Source organism: Notechis scutatus, chromosome 6, assembly GCF_049901735.1.
Source record: "Notechis scutatus isolate UNSWTSFEM ecotype Mainland chromosome 6, rNotScu1.2, whole genome shotgun sequence".
Classification (NCBI taxonomy): Eukaryota; Metazoa; Chordata; class Lepidosauria; order Squamata; family Elapidae; genus Notechis; species Notechis scutatus.
In genome coordinates, this window is record NC_142014.1 from 71,377,323 (window position 1) to 71,400,009 (window position 22,687).

A 22,687-nucleotide genomic window follows, 5' to 3' on the forward strand; every position below is an offset into this window, starting at 1 on the left:
TTTTTAAAAAAAAAAAATCATTGCGAAGTTAAGATGTGTCTCTTTTTTTTGGTTGTTGTTCTGTAAGTACATCCCAGTCAGATTGCAAAGTCAGTTACTGCCATTCTGCTATCCGCATAATCACAAATGCTAATATTTACTCCCCTCCCCCAGCCTTTTTTTTTTTTTGCCTTTTTTATGGAAAGAAATGGAACTGAATAGACTGGGCTCTTCTTCCTGTGTTGAAATAGGGTGTATATATCAAGAAGCAGGTATATTCAATCTCCAGTTAAGTCTGTGTACAAATGTAATTATGTTCATTGTGTATATATTATACAATGAGCACAACTAATGTAAGTATAAGAAACCCCTTATTATTGTTCAAAGGCAAAATGTTCATATCTCATTTCTTTTATATCATGTTATAAATAAATGTTGATGTTCTTAAACTGCGGTGTAGGTGTTATGCATCTAGCAATGAGTCTTAACGGGAATTATTGTTTGACTCCTTTTGTTTTAATCTTGCTATAACCCCTTTACTCCTAGCCGGTTAAAAGAAAATTACGGAATTAAAACAACACACAATCCAAGTGGAAAAAACAAAATCAAAATAGGATAAACATGTAAGAACAAGAAGTGTGAAGGATGTTCCTGCCAGGATCTATTCCAATATCTACAAGCAGGATGAAATGCTAAAGATGGCCCCTTCCAAATTGGTCAGAATCCTGGCTGTGGAATTTTATTTATTTTTCATTAGAATTTGTATTGTTTAATCTGTTAAATTATCTCTTTAATTGAGGACAAAGGTACTAGGTTCCTCTCATTTCTTGATAGATAAATACTTTTGAAACAGCAGAATTAAGCAATTGAAAGTGATTGAAAGATTTCGAGGCAAAACAAGGAAACTATAAAAGAATCATAAATATTCAATAGAATAGCACTTAAACTTATATACCACTTCATAATGCTTTACAGCCCTCTCTAAGTGGTTTACAGAGTCAGTATGTTGCCCCCAACAATCTGGGTCCTCATTTTACCGACCTGGGAAGGATAGAAGGCTGAGTCAATATTGAGCTGGTCAGGATTGAACTCCTGGCTGTGGACAGAGTTAGCCTGCAACACTGCACTCTAACCACTATGCCACCATGGCTCTTGGTGTCAAACTGTTATAAGAAGGGACCTATTTTTAAAGGAACAGCAATTCATCCTTTACCACTCATGTGGGTAAGAAAATTGGCTGCTTCTGTGAAGCTTTTCAAGTACCTGTATGGCCTGAACAGCTGACCATCTATTATATTCAAATCAAGAAATTCCTAACTAGGTTCAAAAGGCCTTTCTGGAATTGTTTTGTATTGTGTCACTCACCTGATTAATTTTAGGTAAGAATCTGTGTTTGAATGTGCTTCTTTTCTTGATCTCACTATCTTGTGTATTGTGCAATTAATTGAGAAAATAAGAGAGCGGCTGTGAAAATACGATGCTTCTGAATGTGTGAAGGCAACCTAAACTGAAAAAAGAGTGGAATACTGAACCAGAAGCTTGACTAGGTTCATAAAGCAAGACACAGTTTTGACAATGCTTTTGGTTGCTGTTGAAATCCAGCTAATTCACCCCAGAGTGGGCTTTATTCACTGGGCCTTTTGATCTTCCACCTTTTGCCTTGTCAAAACCAGTGTCTTTCCTGCGTGCATTTATGATGGTTGAATTCAGATTTTGGAGAGCAAGTGCTTAAAACAGATGACCAATGAAACCAAAGTGTCTGGCTGTTCTTACATAACATGGCTGATTGCTGTACGCACAAGGAAAAAGGGATCATACCCCCGACCACCACCAAGAGAGGCCCATTGGGATAGGACACACACACTGTACAGATAGATGTTCACGCTGTTCAAAACCAATTACATCTCCTTCCATCTGGAGCCATTGTTCTGAAAGGGCTGGCAAGCGCCTTCCTTTCATATCCCTCACGCAAGCCAGCCCCACTTCGAGATGGGGAAAAAATTACTTTTGCTCATTACGCACTCTGGGATTATTCAGGTCCACAATGGTGCCGCTTCATTTACAGGACACACAAAGCTGCATTGTGTGTTCTTATTAATAAGCGGAAAATCATTCTCTGATTTAATCATCATTTGGACATTTGATAACGCAGACTCAACTTTGTGCTTGCCACCAATTCTTGGTGGTATTATAAGTTAGTTCAATAGTTCTTTTTTTGTAAAAAAAAAAAAGGGGGGGGAGGGGAATCCATTAGTAATTTACTTATCGGATCTATTTGCATCTGGCCTTTTCTTCAGGAGCTCAAGGTGGTATGTGTTTATAGCAGTCATTCTCCATGGGTTTTTTTCCCCCACAAAACCAAGATTACAGCGCAGAAATTGTGATTAGCTCAAAAGTCTCTTTGGCATGAAAATGGACTTCATCAACCCATCTGAGGTCAACTTGGCATCAGGATAGATAAAGTCCCAGCCATCGTGACAGCTGCTCAAATATGTAACCTATTGATTATCCCTCTCTGCTTTCCATAGCTTCAATTCCTTAGCGGGAAAGTTGGGACAGTTATCTACTGAGGATAGAATTATAAGAAATTGACCTTTTTCATTTGATAGTTTTGGCAGATCAGCATTAGATTATTAACATCTGCAACATGACTAAACATGACTAAAAAAGAGCTTGCTTGTTCAACTTTTCAGCTTCTTCAATTTATCCCACACAGCTGCTTACTAGCAATAGCTGTGAGTTTTATTGTTTCAATAATCCCAAAACTTTATCCCACACAGCTGCTTACTAGTAGTAGCTGTGGGTTTTATTGTTTCAGTAATCCAAAAACATCTGGAGAATGCACAGTAGAGCACATTGGCTGTGCAAATAGTCCACAATCGGGAGCAGAATTTCTGTTGCTAAGCAAGGTGTTTGCCAAGTGAGAAAATTTTCTCAAATATTTAGTTCTGTCAACCTGACCCTAAGCATGTTTTCCTTAATTTAAAGGTTTAGCTACAAGAACAGAATTATATTTAATTCACCTAAGATTGGGGAGACTGATTTAAATGAGGGCATCTACAAGGGGGACACGTGAAAAGGGTTGGGTTACCATTATCGCTGCAGTCTTCTCTTCCAACTCCTGTAAACATCTCTGGCTTGAATCCTTCCCTCAGTAACCAAGGTCAAACTGCTGGGATTTCTGTAACCTCTCCCCCTCAATAAACCTTGTTGATTTATGACTGAGAAAATCTTGGTTTGGATTGAAATTGTTTGCCAAGAGCTTGACATGAAAATTCAGTCCAGGATAGTGCAAGTGTTTTCCCCTGTACTAAGAGGTGGTATTCAGCAGGTTCTGACCAGTTCTGGAGAACCGGTGGCCGAAATTTTGAGTAGTTCAGAGAACTGGCAAATGCCACCTCTGACTGGATATTTTACAGTATCCTTTCCCTGCCACACCCACCAAGCCACACCCACTGAACCGGTAGTAAAAAAAATTGAATCCCACCACTGCCTGTACTCCCCTATGGCTGAATTCATACAAAGTAGTAAAGTCCACTTTGTAAAGTAAAATAAAGTCCAAGACTAGGATATTGAGTAACTCAGCTAGAAAGATGTGCTGCTGAATGATCCAGCGTGATGATGATTTTATGTCCCTATGTCTTTGTTCAATTGTTACATTTTTAGTTTTTAAAAAAGCCTCATTTTCCTTGTTTCACTCATGAGATGCCTGCACCACACTCTTCCCAAGACCAGATGTTAAAATAGTATTCTATTACTAATCTGCAGTTGTTCTTTAATGTCAGCAACCTCTAATGTGGGGCAGACAGAAACCAGAGAAAACATATCATACTATCACAAAAAGACACCTAAAAAATTCCAATACTCTGTAAGGGCATTATGAAAAAATTTCACTGTGATCTCATGTCTGGTCTGATATTGCGTAGAATTTGGTAACACTCAGTGACTGAATGTTGGATGAGAAAAATGAGACACAAAAATTCTCTGGAAAATAAAGTTATTCCACGTAGCCTTGTGACATTAACAGTTGTGGTTTACACCTGCCCTGCAAAAACCTATAAAGGAACTTTATAAGAGTATAAGAGCCACATAAGGAACTTTAGCAAGGGAGATGTGTGAAAGAGAGAAGAGGGCAATAAGCAATTCCAAAGGAGTAAAGCAGGAGTAAAACAGTTGTTTTGCACCAATATTCCTTCTCCAAAGTCAAGATTGAGATTGGAACCTAGATTTAGATGGGTTGTGAAGTCAATATCATTCAACGTGCTGCTATGTCACTCCTTGAAATTTTTTTGACTTCATGCAATACATTCAATACATTCAAACCAAGATTTAAAAACCTGTGGCTTACGGGTAGAAGATAATATATATTTATCTCAGGGTTGAACTGTGGGGTCCTTGGTGCTCTCTGAGCTTGGTGGTTCATAACATCATCATCAGTGCACTAAGAGAACAGTAAGGACTACAGTTGTGGTGTAATTGTGCAAACAAGCTCATCGCCTGACTCACCTGGGAAGGATTCATAGAGTGGAAAGGACATTTAATAGAATTAGAATTCTTTATTGACCAAATGTGATTAGACTACACAAGGAATTTGTCTCCGGTGCAAAAGCTCTCAGTGTACATACAACGATAGTGATGGATCATTATCATAAATGTGGGGCTTCACTTAATTCAGAAGTCTGCTACACTTTTAGACCTGTTTCAGCATCTCCTGGAAACCTTGTTCCCCCACAAAGCTTAGAAGACTGACAAAAATATTGAAAGAGAGAGACACACACAGCCAGAATTCTGTACAGATCTGGACTATGAACTGGAATAAGATTTCATTTTTGTCTGCTGGGAACAAATCCTTAGTTTAAAACAGCCCCATGGCAAAAGGAGCATTTGGTTCCTTCTGGCAGATGAAAAACAGAGGCTATATCCCCAGACTGTTTTATTTGCCAGCTTTGTTCTTACCAAGGCCCTAAACCCCCAAACCTTGCCCTTTCTCACTACGTCAAATGAATTTCCTCAGTATAGAAATATTGGGAGGGAAAAGAGCATTCCAGGCTGAAAAATTCTGACTCTCTCCAGAAAGTTCTAGCTTTTGGCTTATAGAAAACCAGGTGTGTGTGGGGGGGAGAGACTTATTAAATTACTGCTGGTTGCTGTCACCCAGAAGTAATTCAATCCGAGCTCATTTCCAGTTTGTGCACCAAGCGGATTAGGGAGTTTGAAGCGAAGGCTGGAAAAACTCTGGACGTTGAAGGTGGGGGTGGGAGTAGAGAGCACACAGAGGGGCCCTAAGCTCTGAGGTTTTTTGTTTTTTTTTAAGCTAGGGCAGCTGCTGTTTTCCAGCAGTTTGCCTCCTCCCCCTACAGCTTTTGTTCTCCTGCAGTTTACGGTTTACGATTGTCCCCCAGAGTTTGAGAAATGAAAGCTGGCATGCCTTGATGACATAGGAATGCAGATGGGGTCCTAAGAAGGGGCACTTTGCGAAGGCTTTGGGAAAAGGCACAATAGAAAGGAGTGTGTGTGTGTGTGTGTGTGTGTGTGTGTGTGTGATGGGACTCTAACTTCAGCCAGTAGCATCAGGAGCTGACGAAAAAGTTCTGTCACAGATTCCACATGAACTCCAGCAGAGAGAGGGGGTATTTGCTGACTAGGCCTGGGAACTGCAGAGCACGGTTGACCCCGGAAAAAAAAAGCAGTTGTTATCTTAAGCCACAATCTTTCTTAACGTGTGGATTTTGCAGGTCCTTCTACAAGTGCTTTCTCCTTCTTGACAACCAGTTCTTGGCAGGAGCCAAAATATGAGAACTTGTGGGGGGGAAATCTTGTTTTGTACTCTCCAATATAGTATCTCTGGGTGCCACTGCGGCTGTAGACATTTTTTTTTATTGGCAAAGAGCCCCTTTTCCTCTGCCTAATATTTCCATAGGAAAGCATCTAATATTATCTTTATTTCCAAGAATTGCTCTGGATTCCACAAGGGCCCCACAAGCAAGCTTAGAAAATAAAACAGCAATCTAGTGCCGTTTTAATAAACAAGCAAAAGTAGGAATAGCAAAAAAAGAAAAAAGGCATGAACAAAAGAGAATTTACACTGCCTACAGGAAATCTTGGATTTACAACCATAATTGGGACCTTGCTAAGCAAGGCCATTGTTACCTCACTCATGCCTGATTTGATGACCTTTTTGCCAGAGTCATTAAGTGAATCATGGAGTGGGTAAGCGAATCCATTGACTTTGCTTGTTGGAAGCTAGCTGGGAAGGCTGAACATGATGATCTCAATGACCCAGAGATGCTGCAACCATCGTAAATACATGTCAGTTGCCAAGCGACCATCATGGTGACAGCTGTAAATGCGAGGACTGATTGTAAGTTATGTTTTTTTCAGTGCCACTGTAACTTTGAACTAAATGAATGGTTGTAAGGTGTGAACTACTTGCAATCTGTTTTCTGGTCTAATGTACCGTGATGTTGTTTTTAATGGTAAGTTACCTAGACTTTGTTGAGTCAGGAAGCTTTAGAAAACTAAGTTATAAACCAACAAATATACAAGCCTCTTTTTGCTTGATTCCCCCCCCCCACACCTTTTGTCCTTGTTTCTTCACATCTTCTCATGTGCTTCATGCTAATTTAAATTTCTGGGATACCCAAATGGGTTTTTGGGAGCTAGATTTTACTGTCAAACATTTATCATCTTGCTCTATTTCTAGTAATGAATTGCAGGTTTTCCCTTCCATAATTTCCTATCATTACTCTGCTTACCTCCTATAACTACCCTGATCACATCCATCAAATTATCCATTATGCTCTGCTCCTTCTAAGTGTCTTATGCTTATTTTACCAAGCATAGTCATTCGGTCTGGTCTATCAACTGCTTGTATCACATATCCACACCATGAGAGTTTCTGCTTTGTGATAATAACTTGAAGACAGCAATCGATTTTTACTTATTTGAAGACTGACTGATTGGTTCTTCACGAAATTCTTAGTAATGTATCACTAATTTCCTAATTCAAAGGTATCTATCCTTTTTTTTTCTTTCAGTATTTCTCAATGTCCAGCTCTCACAGCCTTATTTTAGCAATGGTAGAACCATTCTGATTTTTATTATTTAAAAAACTATCTTTATCCTTCATAGTATTCTGTAAAACTGTCATTGCATTCTTCACTAAAGTTTACTTATGTTTCACTTCTTCACCCACTGTCCCTTTTTACTCATTAGATCTAAGAAAATTAAAAACGTTTGCTTCTTTTACTTCTCAGACGTTGTAATATCTGACAATAGACTACTTTTTGTTTTTCATTTTTACTAAAATGAAATATTTTAAAGATTTTTCTTTCAGTTAAAATAGTGTCATCGGCATATTTCAGTTAGCATGCCAGCCTCCAATATCTTCCCTTCTAGTGCTACTGTTCTTATGTAATAGATAACAATATATACATATCTCCCTCCGTTTTTATTTTGCTTCACTGTTTCCTCCATCTCAGTTCTTACACAAGCTCATTTATTACCAAGACAACTCAAAAGAATATGTAAGACATATTGATATGTCCCATCATCTGCCATGATCTATATACCAATGTTTCTCAACCTTGGCAATTCTGAAATGTGTGACCCTCATTTGCAGAATTCTTCAGTCAATATACATGTAGTTCTTAACAGCCACCTGTACAGGCTGGGGGATTCTGGGAGTTGAAGTCCACAAATCTTAACGTTGCCAAGTTTGAAGACTTCTGGTTTACGCCCCTGTTTATCAATGTTGAACCACCTTAAAAGATGTGGACCTCAACTCCCCAACGGCTGACTAAGGAATTCTGGGAACTGAAGTCCATATCGACTGGGTTTTTTGAGATTGAGCAGCACTGGTTTAAGTGACCGCGGCCGCCAGGATACACGCACGCATGCGCCTGCCTTCCTTTGGTCCGCGAATCCTTTCCAACCCTTTTGTCTGCAGGCGGACTCCATACCGCACACAGCGCTGCAACCGCAACCGCAGAGAAAGCCACGCCCCCTCGTCGGCCCGGGTTCCTCCTCCCCGGCCGCCCGCACGTACACGTGCGCGCGCTGGGTTGAGACTCCCAGGGCAGGAGCGGCGCGGCGACTCCCAGACGTCATGGCGGCCGAGCTGAGCGACATGGCGGAGCCGCCCGCGGTCCTGCCGCCGCCTTCCTCTTCCTCCTCTTCCTCCTCCGCGTCGCCCTCAAGCGGAGACGCTGCCGAAGAGACGGCCGAGAGCGAAGCCGCCTCCGTCTCTTCCTCTTCCTTCTTCTCCACCTCCGCGGCGGGAGTTGAGGCCGAGCCGCCCCCAGCGGCGCTGAACGGCGAAGGGGCGGAAAGCATGTCGGAGCCCAGCCCGGAGAGCGTCAGCCAGACCGGAGACGGCGACGACGAAGAGGAGGAGGACGGCGACGACGAGGAGGAAGACGACGACGACGCCGAGGACGAAGACGAGGAGGACGACGAGGAGGAGGAGGAGGAAGAGGCCGAGGCCGGCAGCAGCTCCAGCGGCTGCTACACCGACGACACCCGCTCGCTCAGCCCCGGCGGTAGCGAGGCCGACGTCAAGGGCGACTCGGGCGGGGCCGGCGTAGGCACGGGCGGAGGGCCTGGCGGCGGCGGCAGCAGCGGCGGCTGCGGGGACTCCAGTCACGCGGCGGCGGCCCCACAAGCGGCGGCGGCGGCGGCGGCATCCGAGGGAGACGCGGAGGGCGGCAGCAGCGGAGGAGCCTCGGCCGGGGCTGACGAGGGCTACGGCACGGGGAGCGGCGGCAGCAGCTCCTGCAGTAGTGCCACGTCGGGCGGCCGCAGGGGCAGCCTGGAAATCTCCTCCGACGGGGAGCCGCTGAGCCGCATGGACTCCGAGGACAGGTCGGTAGCCTGCTGGCGGCGGCCCTCTGGCTCCTCTGGGGTTGCGGTTTCCCCCCTTTACCCGCTTTTGGGGCGTTGTATCCATCCCCATTGGGCGTCCCTCCACAGACAAGCCCTTTTTTAAATGACCCACCTTCTCTCCAGCCCCACTTAACTAACATACACCCCCCACCCCTCTTTTGGCTTTCCGTTGATCCTCCTCTTGTACTCCATTTCAAACTAGGATGGGTTGGGTTTGAAAGGTTTTTGATTTAAAGTCAAAATCTCTTCCCACCCCCCCCCCCAATTATAGTTGAATGAGGTGATTCATAGTCTGCCCTCCTTTCCAAACGAGATCCCATTAAAACATCTAAATGCGTGTGCATCGGTGCTGGAAAGTGAGTTTGTGCCATGGATGAACATCCGTTTTGTTTCTGAACAAAAGGGTAGGTGCTGGGTATGTTTTTAGGTTAAGCCTTTTGGTTTTGTGGGTTTTACAGGACTAACTTCTTAAAATGTATGTATGTATGTGTGTGTGTATAATATACATACATACATACACACACACACATATATATATGGTTTTTTTTTAGTACATGCGCCCTTAGTTTTTAATGGTGTTTATATTCAAGTAGAACTGATGTAAATATTAGTTGAAAAAGTCATCTGGGTGATTCATACTACTATTTTAACTTAAATCTGTTCTCAGTTTAGTTACTAAAACAATAGCACATTATCCAGTGGGAATTGGATTTCTACAGAAATTGCAAAAGTTTTGCTGCTGCTGGGGTTCCTAAAAAGTGTTTCACTAGAAGGGGAAACATGAAATACACCAATGCAAAATATAAAATTACTATTCAATTGCCCTGCTGCTTCTTTAACATACAGGTTGCGATCAAACATACAGTTTAAAAATAGGTGTTAATTCATCCTAAAAATTGCTAGGCCATGTCTGGTTTTGTGTCTTGCCATATAATCCTATAGAAAGTCATGTTGAATGTGTAGTTTCTGGGAAAGTTCAGGGATAATATACCTAAATTGTGCTTAGTTTTGATAAGTAGTAAGCCATATCTCTTAAAATTTAAATTTATTTAGGACAGATTCCCCACCTAAAAGTTACTTCCCCATATAAATACAGAATGCAATTTTTTCTGCAGTGTATAAATATATGCTGGGCAGTATAAAACCTTGTCCTCTTTTTTTTTTTGCAACTTCAAACACTTTGGAAAAGGCTATAAATTGACAGCCTCTTCCCACCTCTTCCTGTATGGCTTCAACTTCAGAGACTTTTTTCTGTCTCTGTGTTTACTAGTGGAAAAGCCCCTGGAAAAACCTGAAAACTTTCACTTTCCATGCTAGAGGGTAGTTTAATTAAAGGAACTGTTGGGAATTTTTCATGACATAAATGATATCATGGAGTTGTTAATTAACTGCATTTTATTTTGAAATAAAGATGGTGTATGTGATTTCTATAGTGCCCATTTCAACAAGTGACTTTGATTAATCTTCCTGATTAGTTTTGAACATGTTCATTCTGGCATAATAAAAGTTTTCTGTAGAGGATAATTAAAGCACCAGGTGTCAGTGACACTATTATTATTCTACCAGTGATGCAACTAGTGATTTGGAGGTCTGTTACATTTTGTTACCATTATTAATCATTGCTTTTAGATGAAAAAAAAAACCCAGTCAAGTTAAATATCTATATTACTTCTTCATTTCAGTTTACGTTAATATTGAAAATAAATTACCAATATGATGTTACATTCTTTTTGGAAAATAGGGAGTCAGTTATGGTGGATTTACATAGATTCACCTATTAAAATTAAGGTAAATATTCGTTAATGAAAAGCAAGTACTGAGTGGGCAATGGATCCTAGAAAAATGGTTTAGTGTGCTTCATGCTTTTATAAGTGCTAGAGAAAGCAAACTAACATTCACAATATTGCACTTATCTGTTCTATTTCCTAGACTTTCCTAGGAATTTTGAAAATCACAGGTCCCCTGCATCTGGTCATGCCAGTGTAAGGAAGCCTGGGATAAAAAGTCACAGGGTAAATGTTTAAATTATATGTTTGGAAATTGTCTCAAGATAACCTGATCTACTTCAGTCCCATGTAATGTCCTACTTAAAAGGTGTTTTAGACACAACAGATAGCTAGATAAAGCTTAACATTTATAACTGAAGAAAACACCATTATGACCTATTCTTTGCTTTGCTTTTATCTAACAATTTTTATTTTCATATTGCGTGTGGACAGAGCGTCATGGACACTCTTCTGTTTTTATACTAATGAGACTGCACATATACAAGCTAAGAACTAAAACTTCATTCTTTGTCAATCCTTAACATTTATTGCTTTTAGGCAGGATAGAAGAAAATTGTAAGTAGTGAAAATGAAGGGTTCTTTGTATAAGCTTTAGAAGACGCAGTTGGATCTGCATTGCTCTTCTTGTTGTTTGATCTGATGTTTCCTTCCAGGATTTGACCTGATTGCATAACTAAGTTAGGGTCTAGAGCTCTGAGGTAGTATGATAGTTCATACCAAAGTAATTTGCATGATTTTCTGTATCTAACATGGCCTTTGAATTAATGTTGGAGAAATCAACATGGCAATATAGTAAAGAGTAGTTTGGACCATTTGAATAGGACATTTTATCTGAAATGATTGCTCTTACAGTGTCATGTCCCTTTGTCTCAGAAACCACCTTGAATTTTTGGTTTGACTTACATATTTTCTTATAAGATACAAGCAGATTAAAAAAATGCAGAACTGAGTCTGAAATGACTATGACTTGCCAGTGTCATTTACTTTTAAAAAAAAAACAATTTCTTTGGTTTGTGATCAAGATGGGGTAGAAATACTTGGAAATCAGATTGGCAGAACTGAGAAGGAGCTTTTGTCTTAATTTTCTTTATGCAAAATTTAGCTTCAATTTAGCTTTCAAACCTTAAGTTCAGGTTTCACAAGATGCAGCAAGAATAAGAGACATTTTTTTTGTCCATCCCAACTCCTAGGTAGTTAGGAATGTCATTCTCCTGATTATCTTCTGTATTTAGTGACCTGAGCAGAACCTTTTGGTGAAATTTCAGCACTTTTTCAACAAAAGGAAAATAAAATTTGAAAGGTCAGGAGTTGAGTTTGTGAAAGGAATTATTTCAAATATGCCAGTACAATTCATTTACAGTCATTTCTGAGATACTAGAGCCTCTGTTGAGAATTAGTGCCACAACTTTCTGTAATGATGGACGTGGATGCAGACAATCGTTCAGTGTTTTTTTTTTTAAAGAAAAACAAGATTGTTTTTAGCAAGAAAAATCACACACATCTTCAATATATCTTAAAGCCATGTAAGGCCATGATTATTTATGTGAAGCAAACAGATTCCAGTGTTTGTGCTAATCAGTCCTTTATAAACAAGTTAGTTAAAAGATTGGAAGTTATTATACACTTAAAAGAAGCATTTCACAGTTGTAGATCAATTTAAACACACACGGCACTTGAATTTGACAGATCAGACATCCCCCCCCCAGTGAAAATCAGTTTTCTACACAGGATTTCTGACCAAGCAAGAGAATCTCTCCCTTGCCCCCTTTAAAAAAAAACTTTGCTCAAGAGAATTCTCCAGGCTACCAGCAGAGATTTTGGAGAAGTTGGCAGATGGATGCCATTGGTTATAATAGCTGTCAATTGTGATTACCTCCAGGGTCAGCCAATATGTTCCAAGTACCAGGTGCCAGAGAATGAGCATGGGAAAAGGTTGTGGGTAGAATTTCCTGTTTGGAACGGGTTGGACTGCCCTTGTTTGTAAACTTGCAATAATCATAGCACTATATGACTTCATTTTAAATGTTAATCATCCATCTGCAGTAAGAGAAAAGTTTGAGAGTGACGAATATTTGCCATATGCATTTATGATATATAGGCTTATACATAGGAACAGATGGGGAAAAAGCTGTTTTGTCATTAACTTCAGGAAGTTGCTTGCACGCTCCCCCAAAAGTAAAAGAAATTTAAAAAAACATTTAACAATATAGAATAGAGATTCCCCTAATTATATTTAAAAAAAACACACCACAGCTACTTTAATATGTACATGACTGTTTTGATATTTGTCTTTGCAATGGTTTACAATTCCTGAATAGGGGAAGAATAGAATGATTGATTTGAGCTTTAAGAGTTACAAAGGGTGAAGTTTCTGAAGCATTGAATGTTCTAACATTCAATGTATGCTACTCAACAAATGTATGTATCCTACTCAACAAAGACAAGCAAGGAGATTGTATGGGAGGGATTATGGAGCCGTTCCCACTGGAGTTCTCCAGCTTTGGACTAGAAATTGCCATTAGCCATGTTGGCTTGGAAGTCTTATAAATCTCCAAGATCAGATGGAAGACACCTGTTGTATCACTGAGGTCTTGATGCGCTGTCTGTAGGAAGCACTGTGCCCATGAATGCTGTGTACTTTAGTCTGATTACTTACATATTTTAAAAATGTAAAGAGGATTCTAATGTTTTGCATTCTCTGAAACTTTTCAGCTTCATTCCTTCAAACATAATGCCTAACCTTTCATTCTGAAGTGAAAAAGATAAACAGATGCACAAAAATGTATGTATAGGCATAATTGGTCAAATTGTATGTTTCTGTGAGGCTTGACGTAACATCTACATGATTCAAAGTTAAGCATAACATCTTCAAATTTGAATTATCTATTTAATATTTATATACAGATTCAAGATTAAAAAAAACAGGAATGTGACATTCTTCTCTCTATATATTCTTTTGGCAAAAATAACAGCAGCATTTTCTGTAGCTAGCTATGAGATTCCTAATGCTGGTTTTGGAACATTTCCCCATCTTCGCTTTCAGTCTTTAGTTTTAAATTGAATTATTGATTGGAAGTTCTTGAACAGGCAGCACATGCAAGGACTCTTAAGAGTGACCTTATTTCATTTCAGAAATTCTGCATCTTAATAAACTTATCACTTTTTTTATTGTTCTACTGTAGACAATAGTGCTGCACCTACAAGTCAATCCCATGTTGGATACAGCATGATACTTCAGTTATGAGCTGGCTTTGAAGGCTTTTTCACACTGTTTTAATCAAATACCTACTTTTCAGTTAAGAGGGTAGAATATTGAAGGCAGTAAGATCTCATTCCAATATTTAGATAATGATAAATTTTACTTTTTCATCTATGGTAGTGTTGTAGTTTAGGGTAGCCTTTACTAATACTGTGGTTGATCGTTAGGTTTGCACTTCATTTATATGTGATTCAGTTGTCAAATGAATAAACATCCATTGGTGGGATTCACACAGTAAGCTACCTAAATTGGAGTTAGCTAGTTGTAGCTCAGTGTTTTGGGCAAATGCAACCAATACCCCCCCCCCAAAAAAAAAAAAACTGGATATTTTAACCAATCACATGATATTAATTCTAATATTTCATTCCAGCTAACTTGAAACCCTCTTGATGGATTCTTACAGTTTTATTAAGCTTGACTGCATGTGCTTGAGTGGTTTGTGGTTAATAAGGTTAATGTTGGCTTTCCTGGAAGTTGTTTTGTCTACAGTGTTGTAGATAACTAAATCGCATAATTGTTGTTTAAAGTGCATGATTGAAAATTCAGTGAACTCTTGGCAGAATCATTGAAGGGTAGACCTAATGCAGCTGAATAGTACTGTCGTTTTTATGGGGCTCCAGGGCTCAGATAAAATAGTCTTACTCCATTTCTTTTTGCTTTTTGTGAAAATGTGTACTTCACTGCACATTTTATTGCCTCCTTGAAACGTCATCTGTTTTTCATTCAAGGCCTGGATTTTCAAGTAGCATTTTCCATATGTTCTTTATAAACACCCTACTCCCCAGCTATGAAACGAATAACAGATTTTCCTGGTCTATTTGAGCTGAAGAAAATGGTATGAAATTCTACCTGTGCTTAATTTCAGATAAAAAAAAATTTCTGGAGTCACACGACTATAAACTGGGGAACCATGCAAGTTTTTTAGAGTTCACTGTAGTGTGGTCTGAATGTCATTTCAAGTGCTTTAGAGCCTTGGAAATCAGTCTTTGAAGAGATGCTTCTTGAGGGCATTATCTTACAATTCCTCGTTTCCTTCTGAGAAGTATAGTTTAAGGCAGGGGTGTCCAACCTTGGCAACTTTAAGACTTGTGGACTTCAACTCCCAGAATTCCTCAGCCTGGCTGAGGAATTCTGGGAGTTGAAGTCCACAAGTCTTAAAGTTGCCAAGGTTGGACACCCCTGGTTTAAGGCAATGCCATCAAGAGGCTTCTGTTAGATGCCTTGGCTTGTAGCCTGCACTATTCTACAAGTTATTGTCTTGTTTGTGAACTAGTAGGGAGTCTTCTGAAGTTTTGCTAACATTGTGAAAAAAAATGTATAAATAATGTATTTGTTTCCGTGGGAGGATGCTGTATTCTTGGTTCAAGAGTAATAAGAGGTAATAAATTGAAGTTTGCTCCAGTCGTGGTGAGGTTGCATTTGGTTGGGTGAAGAATTGCCTCTTTTAATACAGATTTTAGCTGCTTTTTGGGGGGAGGATTATCTCCCCCAACAAAAGCATTTATGACTTCTGAGTTCTAATTCCAGTTACATTGTTTAATTGCAACTCTGGTATTACTTCCGGTTATGCTGAAAGTAAAATTATTTAGTGGACTCCACAGAAGGCGGTGTTTGAAACAATTTCAGAAACTTCAGATGCTCTAGGATCTCACAATGAAAATTGGTTTTCACATGACCTCGACTTTACCACCACTGAGACCAACATTTCCATTCCAAGGCAGTTGTGAGTTTTGCCCCATTTTATAACCTTTCGTTACAGATTTTAAGTGGATTGCTGCAATTGTTAAATAAATCAGGTGGTCATTAAACAAATCCAGCTCCCCCCCCCCCCTTGTTGGAAGCTTGCTGGGAAAGTATAAATGGTGATTATATGAACCTGGAACAATGTAGCTTCCTAAATACAATCTTGTTTACAAATGCCCAAATTGGGGGAATGTTGCATTGGTTGGAAAGTGGCAGTCATAAGTCACTTTTTTCAGTGCTGTTGTAACTTCAAACCGTCACTAAATGAATGGTTGGAAGCCAAGGACTACCTGTACTACAGCTATTTCCACATGAAGCTGCCCTAAAGACTACTTCAGTTGGTATAAAAGACAGTGGCTCACTTGTTAACCGGCAAAATGTGGTATGGTCTTGTATTTGTTGCCGGTTGGGTGCAATTCTGGTTATAGTTAAAGTACTGTTTTTATTAATCTATAAAGATGTCTTGGTGCCTAGGTACTTTTAGGACTTTCTCTTTAATCTGGAACTAACCATCCAATATTAATATCCGAAGAAAAAAATAATCACTTGTGATATAGCATTTTCATAAAGTCAAGAAGACTAGGGCCAGAAAGAGATGTGTTTTTATCATAGCTCCCATGGTGCAGTCTTCTCTTGCAAATTGTGCTTGCTCTGACAGAAACAAGATACAATAATTGATGTAATGGTGATTTTTTAAAAATTTACTACAGAACACTAATTCTTCTGATTCAAATTTGTTCATATGATAGATGTTTCTTACTTCACCATGAATATTTCATGTTTTATGTGTATAACTGAGAGTTTGATGATTTTTACAGGTTAGATATCTAATAACGTACAGCAGCTAGAGTTTTCATAGGCAGCTGGATTATATTAACATATGTTCATTTCAAAACATCTGCATATTTCCCATCATAGTTAAAATGTTGGATATAATTTATAGCTACTATTACTAAATGGCTTGTGTCCTAAGGTTTACCATCTGTATTATGAGATTTGATAGAGGTGCTCTACTTTGTATTTTTAAAGAAAAATATCGTTTATTACTCAGGTTATATGATTTTTTTCATGTTCAGGGTGGCAATTTATTATTTGGTTATTTGGGTTGTTTTTTAAGGTGTTAGCAATCTTGATTACTAAAGGCAGGAATATAAATTATTCCAAAAAACTTTCATTTTTCCTAGATTTCTGGAAAATAAATTTGTCTATAGGAATTTTATTTTTTTGACAAGTTAACAGACTTGTTCCTATTTTGACAGCTTATGAAAAACTTCCAGCATGATGAATTATGTGTACATATAAAGATCTTGGATTTATTGCTTTCTAGTGGCTTACAAATCAATTTTTTAAGCTTCCATGTTAGAATTAATGGAGCAAGAGTTAAGAGGAGATCTTTAAAAACATTTTATAATTTCATGTTTACTTTTCAAAATTAAAAACCTGTTTGTCATGCAGCAATAAAAACCCAGGTACATCTGCTGAAAGACACACTTATTTTATGATTCCTAAAACAGGGGTCTACAAATCTGGCAACTTTAAAAGACTTGTGGCTGAGGAATTCTGCGAGTTGAAGTCCACAAGTTCTAAAGTTGCCAAGTTTGGGGAGCCCTGCTCTAGAACTAGCAGCATAAGGGCTGAGTTGTGAATTGGGGAAAACTGGCTTGCATGCTGTGTTGTTGCTTCAGAGCCAGGTTAGTGTAAGGTTTGCATCTCTGAAATATGTTTCTATTGGTTGCATTGTAGGTATAGTATACTGAATTCCATAACCATTAATGTAATTGCTAATCTTTGGGGGCTAAATTGTTCCTGAAGGACAGTAGCCTTCATCTTACTCTTTAGGGCAGGGGTCCCCAACCACCGGGCCGCGGACCGTACCGGTCCGTGGAACATTTCCTACCGGGCCGCGGTTTGCTGGGCGCCGCCATCTTGTTTGACGAGAAAGTGCTTCGGGTGAGCTTTTCCAGTTGAAAGCGGCGTTTGAGTCCTGAAGGAATCTCGCGCCTTAGTTTCATCGAAGGGGGCGGGCTTCGAACAAAACTAAGGCGCGAGGATTCTTTCAGCACCCAAGGCAAGGCAAGCCGAGCGACCGTTCAAGCCGTCCCGGCGAAGCCCATCGACAAAGGTACAAAGGAGGAGTTGAAGGTGGCGGGGAGAAGCAGGGGACGGCTGGCTGGCCGGTCGCTCGGCTTGCCTTGCCTTGTCATGCGTGCTGATGCCGGTACCGGGCCGCGGATCATTTTGTGATGCCGGTACCGGGCCGCGGTACAAAAAAGGTTGGGGGCCACTGCTTTAGGGCACATTTATAAATTGTTTAAATCCTCTCTATGTTGTCTAACCAGTCTTAGCCATTGGCTGCCAAAATTATTTTCTGTATCTTCTGCCTAATTTGCTGTGAAGTTTTTACTGATGTGGATTTCTGGACTGTTCATTAAATTTGCTAAAAGATTTTGAGCAGTAATGATGAAAGTGACTTCCTAGGAGGACAGAAAAGCATATCTGGAGCAAAGTATATTTATTGTGTTGTCTTTTAATGTAAAAGAGTTGCAATAGTCTTATTTCAAGCATTTAAAGCAAACACGGCACAATACAAAAATACAAACCTAAAATTTGGAAACTCCCTGAAAGTTTCCAGTTTTAGATAAACACACATGAGGGAAAAAGGGAAATGGGGATCAAGGAAGACAATGGACAGTGGGGATAGGAGCACATGCATGTTTAAATGGAAATAGGCACATACTAGCTTATAAGATATTTTATAAGGTGAGAAAGATACTATTAATTACACAATGCTTTTAGAACTTTTCATTTTTTTAGCCATTTGTTGTAAACTGAATATTGGATAAAGTTCAAACACAGCTTTCTTGATATGAATCAATTAAATTTGTTTTTACAGAAAGTTTTGTCCTTTGCTAAAAAAAATAATAGGTGAATACATATAAGGAGGACTAATTCTGAATTCACAACAAATTGAACAAAACAATGCGTGCGATAATCAAGATGGCTGTGTTCTGTTGGAACAAAGCCTGAAGTACCTCGGAGGGTTTCCAGCTTCAAAACAAATCTCTTGGAACATGCACATTTTTTTTTCCAAGCCGAGAACACTTGAAAAGGCCTGTTCCAGGAGAAAAATGGCACATTTCAGGTTGCTTTCTTTGACCGGAAAACTTGAGGTGCTGCCACTCAGACAGCCAACTTTTGTTCTGAAGTGGGAATGCAGAAATTTGTTTTGAGCTTGACGTGCTTGTACATCCCAGGCCTTAGGAGAGCTTTTGGGGGAGGGAGGGTGAATTCACAAAGATTAATCTGGCAAGCAAGAATGTTCGTTAGCAGATGGATTAGTTGTTAGGCAGACAATCCTGACCGAGCTCTTCCGAAGGATTTCTCCCCCTCCCCCAACTAGTTGAGAGAACATAGGAATGTTTATATTGCCTTGATTAGGTTGCTGGTTTTAATTTTTGTGTGGATATTATAATTAGTATTGTTAAGAATTAGAAATCCTTGACAGTCATTCCAAGGTCACCCAGGACTTTTTGTTGAATGATGAGAATCTAGGTTCCTGCTTATAATAAGCCTTACCTTAAGTGATTACTAAAATGTTGGCTGAGGCTAGTATTCTTCAGAAGTGCTGCACAAATTCCAGGAATAATTTCTAAGATGGTAAATTGGAAAGTCCCATTAAGTAATAACAGGATTGGGCCCTGGTTAGTACTTTGATGTGAGACCTCCAGGAAATGCACCAGGGCCATTGCCTAGACTGGAAATCCCAACCCCACATACCCCAATAGACACGCATGCATATATGTTTATGAGATGCATGAGAAGGAGGCAGTGGCGAAATACTTTAAATTGTTGCCAAGAACACGACCCAGATATTTCCATGAAGCCATAAGCAATCAAGCTAAACTCAAAAGAAACCTTGACATTGTTGAAATTGAATGTGATTTCTCTGGTCTTTGAAGTTTCGTAAAGAAACATTTGAAGATCGTAACGGTTTGGCTTGAAGGAAGGGCTTAAGAGATGTTAAAGAAAAAAATGATTTTTTTTACAAAAAAATACAATAAATCTCATTCTGATAAAACTGAGACAGAAGTTATAATTAATAGAACAACTTTCTATTTCACTTGCAGTTTTACTAAAAAGTTAATGCATATATTTCAAGAATTCATGATTTCTTTTCCAAAATAGCAAGATCATAAAAATATGTTTTTATAAAGGCATTTAAAATTGGGCATTGCAAATTAAATAGACAGTACTGTATTTAACATCATTAAATCCAGTAGAAGACCAACAGTGCAACCTAGAGCCATGGTGGTACAGTGGTTAGAATGCAGTACTGCAGGCTAATTCTGCCGACTGTCAGCAGTTTGATTCTGAACAGCTCAAGGTTGACTCATTCTTCCGAGGTTGATAAAATGACCTAGATTGGTGGGGTAATATGCTGACTATGTAAACCGCTTAGAGAGGACTGCAGAGCACTATGAAGCAATAAGCATTATTGCTATTGGTATCCAGTTTAAAATAAAGAGTAAAAATGTATACCTCAACTTCTGTTGAAGAAGACAGCTTATTCCATCAAAGAAAGGAAGTCCATTGGGACACCTACAACATCTCTTATTTTTCTTGAATCCTTGTTTTAGTTGAATGAGGCTTCAACTTTGAACATTGGTATATTTTAATAATTTAAGTCAAGATAGAGAAAGCCTCACTCTCTCAACATCACTGAGTGTCTATCACTCCCCTAAGTGTGCCCAATACTGGAAGCATTTTAATTCAGAAGCACTTCTATTGCTTCCTCAAGTTTACATGTGCCTGGAGGGTATTGAATAGCTTCATTGGCTTTTTGCTGCTGTAAGACTTTTTGCTACAGAGGGCTGGAAGGCATCTGTTTTGTTTGTTACTTTTATTCTGTCTTTAGGTCAAGGGTCTTCAAACTTGGCAAGTTTAAGACTTATGGAATTCAACTCTTATGGAATTCAACTGAGCTAAACATGACTGGAGGAGGAATTCTGGGAGTTGAAGACCACAAGTCTTAAAGCTGTCAAGTTTGAAGAGTCCTGATTTAGGTCTTTGGAGCCTGTGATTAACTTGCGGGATCAAGCCAGCTATAAAATGTTCATGTTAGAAACTTGATAAGGTTTCCCCACATGCACATCTGCAATCTTCTGGTGGATTGTAAAAGGCTACTGAGAAAAATTGGTCATTATGAGGTAAAAATGTAGATTTTAAAGGTAAATTAAACACTACTTGTATAAACACTAACATAGATTGAATAGGAATGAATGAAGCATAGTAATATTATCTTTTCTACTTACTTTAGGAATTGTTCAGTTTCATTGGCACCTAAGATTTTAAATATCTTCCAGACCAGTTAAAGTCCCCATGAGAAAGTTGCTGCTTCCTTTAAACATAACACCAGTATAATTGATTCATAAATATTTATTTTGTAAAGTTTATCAGTAATGTTAAAATTCTGTGCCTCTTTTTGGAGAAGTGCATTGGAGATCCATGTAATTTTCTTGGCAACTTTTTTTGGGAAGTGATTTGCCAATTCCTTCTTCCTAGGACTCAGAAAGAGCAGTTGACTCAAGTAATCCAACTGACATCATGCCTAAAGCAGGACTAGAATTTATGGTCTTCTGATTTTTAGCCTGGTGGCTTTGAATGCTCTAACACACTGGTTGGACAAGATATAAATGTATTTAACCATGTACTTGGCAAAATTGTCCCTCTATTGAAAATATATTAATTATTTTTCCCTCTTCTTGCAGCATAAGCAGTACCATAATGGATGTAGACAGTACAATTTCCAGTGGACGTTCAACTCCAGTCATGATGAATGGACAGGGAGTGACGACTTCATCTGCAAAAAGTATTGCTTATAACTGCTGCTGGGACCAGTGCCACTCTTGCTTCAACTCCAGTCCGGATCTGGCAGATCACATTCGGTCCATACATGTAGATGGTCAGCGAGGAGGGGTTGGTGTTTTTTTTTAAATTTTCTATTCTAACATCTGTGTGTTAAACCAAAAACCAAACATGTTTCATGGAAAAAAGTACAGTGTTGTAATGTGTCCTTTTAAAACCAATCAAAAAAGCTTAAAACTGTTACAATCAAGTTATTTCAAGAGTGGGAACTAAAATAGACTTGAAATACAAATTATAAGGAATACTGAATGATGGGACAATGATACCCCGTGTACGAAGGAATGCATTGTATTCCAGATGTTTACTATCATAGACAAAAGTGAGCTGAAGAAAAGGTGAACAACCACAGGTGGAACAGGTGAGAATACGGAGGCAGATACAGTTCTTAATTTAGTAGAATATTGGGAAATACATGATAGTTCTAAAAGTGTGATAGAAAAAAATAGACTTTGAGATAATGCCAAATAAAAGCAAAGCCAAAACAATCATTCAGTGCACGTTTCCAAATAGAGAAGCAGGAGCTGTCAGATAGATTTTTAGTGGTAAAATAGGATGAATAAAGATTAGAGATAGGAATGATCTGCCTGTGAAAGTGGATGTTAGGGCTTTGCAATGCATTCAAAAGGAGTGATGGCACAAAACATGTCAGCATCAGAAGGAATCCTTCCTTGAGAATCTAAAGCACCTTTGGTTGGAAGACTGCATATAACGGCATCCAATTCTCCACTTGTTCCCATCTGTATGTATACAGGAAACACTTAGTTGGGATTTCAGAATCACCTCTAAAGTGGCTCTGCACATTCAAAGGTGGAGAAAGACTTCACTGAGCCTTCTGGGGGACTTTTAAGGATAGGCCCTTTGATCCAACATGCTTTGTGATTGCCTTTGAATGCTTCGTCTGTCCCAAGACAATATAAGGGAAAGCAAGAATAAGTGGGATTTTGAAGACGAGAGATTTTCGTTTGCAGATAATGGAAGTTTTAAAGTATGCATTTATATGGAAGACTCAGAAATTGGAAGAGCACAGATTCTCTTAAGAGAAATACAGCTAGTCCTTGACTTACAACCATTTAGTGGTCATTCAAAGTTATAGTGTCACTGAAAAAAGTGA

At 39.1% G+C, this 22,687-nt stretch overlaps 1 protein-coding gene across 4 annotated transcripts in view; it reads left to right on the plus strand.

Moving 5' to 3' along the window:
* Nucleotides 1-8,025: 8,025 nt before the first annotated feature.
* The window catches only part of AEBP2 (AE binding protein 2), a 47,938-nt gene continuing 33,276 nt past the window's right edge, over nt 8,026-22,687 (plus strand). For 2 of the 4 annotated variants that reach the window (XM_087968739.1, XM_087968741.1), the window contains exons 1-2: nt 8,026-8,841; nt 21,420-21,627. In XM_087968739.1, the coding sequence (XP_087824865.1) occupies nt 8,087-8,841; nt 21,420-21,627 (963 nt within the window). In that variant the 5' untranslated portion in view covers nt 8,026-8,086. The remainder of the gene's footprint in view (nt 8,842-21,419; nt 21,628-22,687) is intronic. The other 2 variants (XM_087968740.1, XM_087968742.1) reach the window with 1 other exon arrangement.